The sequence below is a fragment of the Oncorhynchus clarkii genome, chromosome 30, assembly GCF_045791955.1.
Source record: "Oncorhynchus clarkii lewisi isolate Uvic-CL-2024 chromosome 30, UVic_Ocla_1.0, whole genome shotgun sequence".
NCBI classification, from domain to species: domain Eukaryota; kingdom Metazoa; phylum Chordata; class Actinopteri; order Salmoniformes; family Salmonidae; genus Oncorhynchus; species Oncorhynchus clarkii.
Genome location: NC_092176.1, coordinates 24195710 through 24205286, shown reverse-complemented (window position 1 = coordinate 24205286; position 9577 = coordinate 24195710). Strand labels below are relative to the sequence as shown.

Sequence of the window (9577 nt, the reverse complement as noted above, 5' to 3'; positions counted from 1 at the left end):
TGCTCTTTAATTATTTGCCGTATAATGACAACATATGTCTTGCATGATAAAGACATGATGACTAATATTAAATAATTTATGGTAAATGGCAGTATACTGATGTGCCGTGTGTGTGTGTGTGTGTGTGTGTGTGTGTGTGTGTGTGTGTGTGCATACTTTTGTGTGTGTGGTGATGTCAGAGCGATCCAGTGAAGTGCTGCCCCAGGCCAAAGCCATTTGGAACATTAAGAGAGAACAGGAGAAGAGAATCCTGGCTGGTGTGTGTGTGTCTGTGTGTGTGTGTGTGTGTTTGAGTTTGAACATTAAGAGAGAACAGGAGAAGAGAATCCTGGCTGGTGTGTGTGTGTGTGTGTGTGTGTGTGTGTGTGTGTGTGTGTGTGTGTGTGTGTGTGTGTGTGTGTTTGAGTTTGAACATTAGACTGGCCTTACTGTATTTTTTTTATTCAGCAGCTGGATAGGGAAGAGGGCTAGTTCACGGTGTGAGTTGCTCCTCTCCTCTTCATTATACGTCTCTCCTCCTCCTCCTCTTCCTCCTCTCTTTCCCCCCTCCTTCTGTGCTCTCCTCATCTTCTCCCTCTTTTCCTCTCTTCCTCCTGCATGGCCTCTCATCCTCTATTTTCATTCTCTCTCTGTTCCTGTTAATATTCACACAATGAAAATTATTTCCCCCAACTGAAAGACTCATCCGCTCCTGTCCTTATTTTCTTCCTTCTCCATCTCTTCCCCCCGAGCGTGCTCCATCTTCCCGAGCGTGCTCCATCCCCCTGAGCATGCTCCTTCCCCTGAGCGTGCTCCATCCCCCTGAGCGTGCTCCTTCCCCCCGAGCGTGCTCCATCCCCCGAGCGTGCTCCTTCCCCCCGAGCGTGCTCCTCCCCCCGAGCGTGCTCCTTCCCCCCGAGCGTGCTCCTTCCCCCCAAGCGTGCTCCTTCCCCCCGAGCGTGCTCCATCCCCCCGAGCGTGCTCCATCCCCCCGAGCGTGCTCCTTCCCCCCGAGCGTGCTCCATCCCCCCTAGCGTGCTCCTTTCCCCCGAGCGTGCTCCTTCCCCCCAAGCGTGCTCCTTTCCCCCGAGCGTGCTCCTTTCCCCCGAGCGTGCTCCATCCCCCTGAGCATGCTCCTTCCCCTGAGCGTGCTCCATCCCCCTGAGCGTGCTCTTTCCCCCCGAGCGTGCTCCATCCCCCGAGCGTGCTCCTCCCCCCCGAGCGTGCTCCTTCCCCCCGAGCGTGCTCCTTCCCCCCAAGCGTGCTCCTTCCCCCCGAGCGTGCTCCATCCCCCCGAGCGTGCTCCATCCCCCCGAGCGTGCTCCTTCCCCCCGAGCGTGCTCCATCCCCCCTAGCGTGCTCCTTTCCCCCGAGCGTGCTCCTTCCCCCAAGCGTGCTCCTTTCCCCCGAGCGTGCTCCTTCCCCCCAAGCGTGCTCCTTCCCCCCGAGCGTGCTCCTTCCCCCCAAGCGTGCTCCTTCCCCCCGAGCGTGCTCCTTCCCCCCGAGCGTGTTATTTCCCCCCGAGCGTGCTCCTTCCCCCCGAGCGTGCTCCTTCCCCCCGAGCGTGCTCCTTTCCCCCTAGCGTGCTCCTTTCCCCCTAGCGTGCTCCTTTCCCCCGAGCGTGTTCCTTTCCCCCGAGCGTGCTCCTTTCCCCGAGCGTGTTCCTTTCCCCGAGCGTACTCCTTTCCCCGAGCGTGCTCCTTTCCCCGTGCGTGCTCGTTCCCCCCGAGCGTGCTCCTTTCCCCGAGCGTGCTCCTTCCCCCCGAGCGTGCTCCATCCCCCCTAGCGTGCTCCTTTCCCCCGAGCGTGCTCCTTCCCCCCAAGCGTGCTCCTTTCCCCCGAGCGTGCTCCTTTCCCCCGAGCGTGCTCCATCCCCCTGAGCATGCTCCTTCCCCTGAGCGTGCTCCATCCCCCTGAGCGTGCTCCTTCCCCCCGAGCGTGCTCCATCCCCCGAGCGTGCTCCTCCCCCCCGAGCGTGCTCCTTCCCCCCGAGCGTGCTCCTTCCCCCCAAGCGTGCTCCTTCCCCCCGAGCGTGCTCCATCCCCCCGAGCGTGCTCCATCCCCCCGAGCGTGCTCCTTCCCCCCGAGCGTGCTCCATCCCCCCTAGCGTGCTCCTTTCCCCCGAGCGTGCTCCTTCCCCCAAGCGTGCTCCTTTCCCCCGAGCGTGCTCCTTCCCCCCAAGCGTGCTCCTTCCCCCCGAGCGTGCTCCTTCCCCCCAAGCGTGCTCCTTCCCCCCGAGCGTGCTCCTTCCCCCCGAGCGTGTTATTTCCCCCCGAGCGTGCTCCTTCCCCCCGAGCGTGCTCCTTCCCCCCGAGCGTGCTCCTTTCCCCCTAGCGTGCTCCTTTCCCCCTAGCGTGCTCCTTTCCCCCGAGCGTGTTCCTTTCCCCCGAGCGTGCTCCTTTCCCCGAGCGTGTTCCTTTCCCCGAGCGTACTCCTTTCCCCGAGCGTGCTCCTTTCCCCGAGCGTGCTCGTTCCCCCCGAGCGTGCTCCTTTCCCCGAGCGTGCTCGTTCCCCCCGAGCGTGCTCCTTTCCCCGAGCGTGCTCCTTTCCCCGAGCGTGCTCCTTTCCCCGAGCGTGCTCGTTCCCCCCGAGCGTGCTCCTTTCCCCGAGCGTGCTCCTTTCCCCGAGCGTGCTCGTTCCCCCCGAGCGTGCTCCTTTCCCCGAGCGTGCTCCTTTCCCCGAGCGTGCTCCTTTCCCCGAGCGTGCTCGTTCCCCCCGAGCGTGCTCCTTTCCCCGAGCGTGCTCCTTTCCCCGAGCGTGCTCGTTCCCCCCGAGCGTGCTCCTTTCCCCGAGCGTGCTCCTTTCCCCGAGCGTGCTCCTTTCCCCGAGCGTGCTCCTTTCCCCGCGCGTGCTCCTTTCCCCGAGCGTGCTCCTTTCCCCGAGCGTGCTCCTTTCCCCGAGCGTGCTCCTTTCCCAGAGCGTGCTCCTTTCCCCGAGCGTGCTCGTTCCCCCCGAGCGTGCTCCTTTCCCCGAGCGTGCTCCTTTCCCCGAGCGTGCTCGTTCCCCCCGAGCGTGCTCCTTTCCCCGAGCGTGCTCCTTTCCCCGAGCGTGCTCCTTTCCCCGAGCGTGCTCGTTCCCCCCGAGCGTGCTCCTTTCCCCGAGCGTGCTCCTTTCCCCGAGCGTGCTCGTTCCCCCCGAGCGTGCTCCTTTCCCCGAGCGTGCTCCTTTCCCCGAGCGTGCTCCTTTCCCCGAGCGTGCTCCTTTCCCCGAGCGTGCTCCTTTCCCCGAGCGTGCTCCTTTCCCCGAGCGTGCTCCTTTCCCCCGAGCGTGTTCCTTTCCCCCGAGCGTGCTCCTTTCCCCGAGCGTGTTCCTTTCCCCGAGCGTACTCCTTTCCCCGAGCGTGCTCCTTTCCCCGAGCGTGCTCGTTCCCCCCGAGCGTGCTCCTTTCCCCGAGCGTGCTCCTTCCCCCCGAGCGTGCTCCATCCCCCCTAGCGTGCTCCTTTCCCCCGAGCGTGCTCCTTCCCCCCAAGCGTGCTCCTTTCCCCCGAGCGTGCTCCTTTCCCCCGAGCGTGCTCCATCCCCCTGAGCATGCTCCTTCCCCTGAGCGTGCTCCATCCCCCTGAGCGTGCTCCTTCCCCCCGAGCGTGCTCCATCCCCCGAGCGTGCTCCTCCCCCCCGAGCGTGCTCCTTCCCCCCGAGCGTGCTCCTTCCCCCCAAGCGTGCTCCTTCCCCCCGAGCGTGCTCCATCCCCCCGAGCGTGCTCCATCCCCCCGAGCGTGCTCCTTCCCCCCGAGCGTGCTCCATCCCCCCTAGCGTGCTCCTTTCCCCCGAGCGTGCTCCTTCCCCCAAGCGTGCTCCTTTCCCCCGAGCGTGCTCCTTCCCCCCAAGCGTGCTCCTTCCCCCCGAGCGTGCTCCTTCCCCCCAAGCGTGCTCCTTCCCCCCGAGCGTGCTCCTTCCCCCCGAGCGTGTTATTTCCCCCCGAGCGTGCTCCTTCCCCCCGAGCGTGCTCCTTCCCCCCGAGCGTGCTCCTTTCCCCCTAGCGTGCTCCTTTCCCCCTAGCGTGCTCCTTTCCCCCGAGCGTGTTCCTTTCCCCCGAGCGTGCTCCTTTCCCCGAGCGTGTTCCTTTCCCCGAGCGTACTCCTTTCCCCGAGCGTGCTCCTTTCCCCGAGCGTGCTCGTTCCCCCCGAGCGTGCTCCTTTCCCCGAGCGTGCTCGTTCCCCCCGAGCATGCTCCTTTCCCCGAGCGTGCTCCTTTCCCCGAGCGTGCTCCTTTCCCCGAGCGTGCTCGTTCCCCCCGAGCGTGCTCCTTTCCCCGAGCGTGCTCCTTTCCCCGAGCGTGCTCGTTCCCCCCGAGCGTGCTCCTTTCCCCGAGCGTGCTCCTTTCCCCGAGCGTGCTCCTTTCCCCGAGCGTGCTCGTTCCCCCCGAGCGTGCTCCTTTCCCCGAGCGTGCTCCTTTCCCCGAGCGTGCTCGTTCCCCCCGAGCGTGCTCCTTTCCCCGAGCGTGCTCCTTTCCCCGAGCGTGCTCCTTTCCCCGAGCGTGCTCGTTCCCCCCGAGCGTGCTCCTTTCCCCGAGCGTGCTCCTTTCCCCGAGCGTGCTCGTTCCCCCCGAGCGTGCTCCTTTCCCCGAGCGTGCTCCTTTCCCCGAGCGTGCTCCTTTCCCCGAGCGTGCTCCTTTCCCCGAGCGTGCTCCTTTCCCCGAGCGTGCTCCTTTCCCCGAGCGTGCTCCTTTCCCCGAGCGTGCTCCTTTCCCCGAGCGTGCTCGTTCCCCCCGAGCGTGCTCCTTTCCCCGAGCGTGCTCCTTTCCCCGAGCGTGCTCGTTCCCCCCGAGCGTGCTCCTTTCCCCGAGCGTGCTCCTTTCCCCGAGCGTGCTCCTTTCCCCGAGCGTGCTCGTTCCCCCCGAGCGTGCTCCTTTCCCCGAGCGTGCTCCTTTCCCCGAGCGTGCTCGTTCCCCCCGAGCGTGCTCCTTTCCCCGAGCGTGCTCCTTTCCCCGAGCGTGCTCCTTTCCCCGAGCGTGCTCCTTTCCCCGAGCGTGCTCCTTTCCCCGAGCGTGCTCCTTTCCCCGAGCGTGCTCCTTTCCCCGAGCGTGCTCGTTCCCCCCGAGCGTGCTCCTTTCCCCGAGCGTGCTTTTTTAATCTTAATCTGGCAGCGATAAAAATATTGCCAGATAATAGGATGGGTACAATTATGTCACTCCTTCATCTTCTTATGTGGTCATTGTGCAGTGGGAAATGTATGTGACATGAACACACACACACACACACACACACACACACACACACACACACACACATACACTCTCTCTCGTTCTGCTCTCCTTCATTTCTCTCCTACCTTATCTACCTCCCTCTCTCTACCCTCTTCTTCCTCACTTCATGCTCCTGTGAAATACACAGAAATAGCCATGCAACATTTATTTGATATCATATACATCTCTCCTTCGTTTTTCTTTCCCTCCACCCCTCTCTCTTTTCCAGTCTTCTCTCCATCCATTTCTCTCCCACATTCCTCCACCATTCTCTTCCCCTCATCCTTCTCCCCCTCTCTCTATCTCTAGCCCACCACTACCTCCTCTCTCTCTCATCCCTCTCTGCCAGTACTCCCTCCTAAACCTCTATTTGTCCTGTGCTCCTGCTTAGATAGCCCAGTATTCATTAGGATAATTGACTTCAATTCTTCCAAGAACAAACTCCTTTACATCCTCTCTCTCTATCTCTTCTCTCTCTCTCTCAGTATAAAGAGAGGGATGTGCCTGTGTTGTCAGACTCCCCCAGGATCTCACAGCCGTTTACACTCCTCCACTGTGTGTTTTTCCCCCTGTCATCCCTTGCATCCCTACCACACAGCAGAGAGCAAACAGAGCTCCTGTATCTTCTCTCTTTCATCTCCTTCCCTCGATCACCAAGGGGACCTAGCCAATCCTGTGTTTGTGTGTGTGTGCATGTGGGTGGGGGGCGAGACAGACGTTTTAGGATCGTTTAGGGAAATGAGCTGTATCTTATCAGATCTCTCATCCATCCACACTGACTTTCACAATGCCCTTGGACCGCTCAAGCACCTTGTTGAAACATCCTTATGTAAATAGATATTGTTGTTCTGCTATGCTTTAGGTTTAGTGGTGGAGACACACCCGTGGACCTCTCTTGATCCCCTTTCCTTTCTATAATTCCCCCATCCTTCTGTTCCCTCCCATATGTCTGTTCTCAAATTAAATCTGTGATCTGATGACCCTGTCCGTCCATCCATCCATCTCTCTCTCTCTCTCTCTCTCTCTCTCTCTCTCTCTCTCTCTCTCTCTCTCTCTCTCTCTCTCTCTCACTTTCACTCTCTCTCTCACTCACTCACTCACTCACTCACACTCACTCCTCTCTATCCATCTCTCCTTCACCTTTGCCCCAATGCTTTGTATAGTCAGTGTCTGCAGTAATAATCATTCACTGTCCGTCTCCCTAGTGCCCTACAGGTCTGTAATTAAACGTCATGACTTCCTCTCTCTCTCTCTCTCTCTCTCTCTCTCTCTCTCTCTCTCTCTCTCTCTCTCTCTCTCTCTCTCTCTCTCTCTCTCTCTCTCTCTCTCTCTCTCTCTCTCTCTCTCTCTGTGTGTAGGAGGATGGTAAGGTGGTGGATGGCAGCCTGTTGGGTGATGCCAACGGGGTTGAGCCAAGTCCAGGAAGAGTGAAGGAGTCTGGGAAATGGCAGAAGCCCCGGTTCACACGCAAAGCCCTGATGAGCTGTCTGGTCAAATGGATCGTCACCAGCAGGACAACACCAGACAAAGGTGAGGAGAGAAGACGGGAGAGGGTGGGGTTGGGTTGGGTGTGGGGGGAGGGTGGCAGGTGAGGGGTGAGTGGGGATAAGGTGGAGAGAGGGGGAAAGGACAGAGAGAGAGGGGGGAGAGAGGTGGTGGAGAGAGAGGGACACATTTGTGGAGTTCACACACACACACACACACACACACACACACACACACACACACACACACACACACACACATACACACACACACACACATACACACACACACACACACATACACACACACACACACACACACATACACTATATTTGATGCATCAATGGCCTTTCCTTTGCTCATTATTTTGGAGCTCTTAGTTACACTTCTGTGTCCGATTGCAGATTGAACAGACAGCAGCTAAAAAAACATCAACTGGTTGTGTCCCTCTCCTTCTTCGTGTCTCTAAATATACAGTGTTCACATCATACTGTTCCATTAGACCAGGGATCATCAACTAGATTCAGCTGTGGGACGATTTATTTTTATGGACCTGATGGTCGGGGGGCCAGAACATAATTACAAATAATTTTCAGACTTCAAATTGACCGCAAGAATCCCAAACAGATATAATGTTTGAATAGAACATAATAATTTCCATCCTTGGTTATATTTATGTATACGATCACGTGTCTCTCTATTATGGGTGGGAATCCTCTGGAACAGATTTCTTCAACTATACTGAACAAAAATATAAACACAATATGCAACAATTTCAATGATTTTAATTACAGTTTAATAAGTTACAGTTTAGTTACAGTTTAATAAGGTAATCAGTCAATTGAAATAAATTCATTAGGCCCTAATATATTGATTTTACATGACTGGGCAGGGGTGCCTAGAAGGGCATTGGCCCACCCATTGGGGAGCCAGGCCCAGCCAATCAGAATGAGTTTTTCCCGACAAAAGGGGTTTATTAAAGATAGAATTACTCCTCAGCTGTCCGGGTGGCTGGTCTCAGATCCCGCAGGTGAAGAAGCCGGATGTGGAGGTCCTGGGCTAGCGTGGTTACACATGATTATGAGGCCAGTTGGATGTACTGTCAAATTTCCTAAAATTTCATTGGAGGCAGCTTATGGTAGAATTAACATTCAATTATCTGGCAACAGCTCTGGTGGACAATCCTGCAGACAGCATGCCAATTGCACGCTCCCTCAAAATTCTGTGGCATTGTGATGTGTGACAAAACTGCACATTTTAGAGTGGGCCTTCCTCTGACACCACCTGGTATAGAGGTCCTTGATGCAGGGAGCTTGGCCCCAGTGATTTACTGGGCCATACACACTACCCTCTGTAGCACCTTGCTGTTGGATGCCAAGCTGTTGCCATACCAAGTGGTGATGTAGTCAGTCAAGATGCTCCCAATGGTGCAGCTGTATAAATATTTGAGGATCTGAGGGCCCATGCCAAATATTTTCAGCCTCCTAAGGGGAAGAGGCATTGTCGTGCCCTCTTCACGACTGTGTTGTTGTGTTTGGACCATGATAGACCCTTAGTGACGTGGACACCCAGGAACTTGAAGCTCCCGACCCGCTCCACTACAGCCCTGTCGATGTGGATGGGGGCGTGCTCAGCCCTCCGTTTCCTATAGTCCACGATCAGCTCCTTTGAGCTCATGTTGAGGGAGGGTTGTTGTCCTGGCACCACATTGCCAGGTATCTGACCTCCTCCCTATAGGCTGTCTCATCGTCATCTGTTGTCAGGCCTACAACCGTTGTGTCATCTGCAAACTTAATGGTGGTGTTGGAGTCATGCACAGCCAAGCAGTTGTGGGTAAACATTGAGTACAGGAGGGGACTACGCACACCCCCCTGAGGGGTTCCTGTGTTGAGGGTCAGCGTGGCGGATATGTTGTTGCCTACCCTCACCACCTGGGGGTGTCCCGTCAGGAAGTCCAGGATCCAGTTGCAGAGAGAGGTGTTTAGTTCCAGAGTGCTTAGCTTAGTGATGAGCTTGGAGGGCACTATGGTGTTGAATTCAGTTCTGTAGTCAATTAACAGCATTCTTGCCTAAGTGGGAAAGGGCAGTGTGGAGTGCAATAGAGATTGCATCATCTGTGGGTCTGTAGGGGTCATATGGGGCACAGGGACTATGGTAGTCTGCTTGAAACATGTAGGCAGTACAGACTGGGTCAGGGAGAGGTTGAAAAATCTAAATTGAAAAGCACGGGGGGTGGGGGGGTAGAGTGAGAAAGAGCGGGAGAGAGAGAGGTAGAGAGACTCAGTGAGCATAGCCTTGCTATTGAGAAAGGCCGCCGTAGGCAGACCTGGCTCTCAAGAGAAGACAGGCTATGTGCTCACTGCCCACAACATGAGGTGGAAACTGAGCTGCACTTCCTAACCTCCTGCCAAATGTATGACCATATTAGAGACACATATTTCCCTCAGATTACACAGACCCACAAAGACTTCGAAAACAAACCCGATTTCCCATATCTACTGGGTGAAATACCACAGTGTGACATCACAGCAGCAATATTTGTGACCTGTTGACACAAGAAAAGGGCAACCAGTGAAGAACAAACACCATTGTAAATACAACTTTTATTTATTTATTTTCCTTTTTGTACTTTAACTATTTGCACATCGTTACAACATTATACATAATATGACATGTTAAATGTCTTTATTCTTTTGGAACTTGTGAGTGTAATGTTTACTGTTCATTTTTTTATTATTTATTTCACTTTTGTTTATTATCTATTTCACTTGCTTTGGCAATGTAAACATATGTTTGCCATACCAATAAAGCACCTTATATTGAAATTTAATTGATAGAGAGAGAGAGGGCGAGGAAGAGAAAGATAGAGAGGGGGAGGAAGAGAGAGATAGAGAGGGCGAGGAAGAGAGAGATAGAGAGCGGGAGGAAG

The 9577-nt window shown here is 56.2% G+C and overlaps 1 protein-coding gene across 1 annotated transcript; it reads right to left on the bottom strand.

Moving 5' to 3' along the window:
- Window positions 1-659: 659 nt before the first annotated feature.
- On the bottom strand, window positions 660-2039 carry LOC139389515 (keratin, type I cytoskeletal 9-like). The gene has a single exon (XM_071136336.1). It carries the CDS (start codon window positions 2037-2039, stop codon window positions 660-662), a length of 1380 nt encoding a protein of 459 aa, XP_070992437.1.
- Between the last annotated feature and the right edge of the window lie 7538 nt (window positions 2040-9577).

Excerpts from the sequence above, each read along its gene's own strand:
- LOC139389515 (XM_071136336.1), bottom strand. The coding sequence starts at position 2,039 with ATGGAGCACGCTCGGGGGGATGGAGCACGCTCGGGGGGAAGGAGCACG.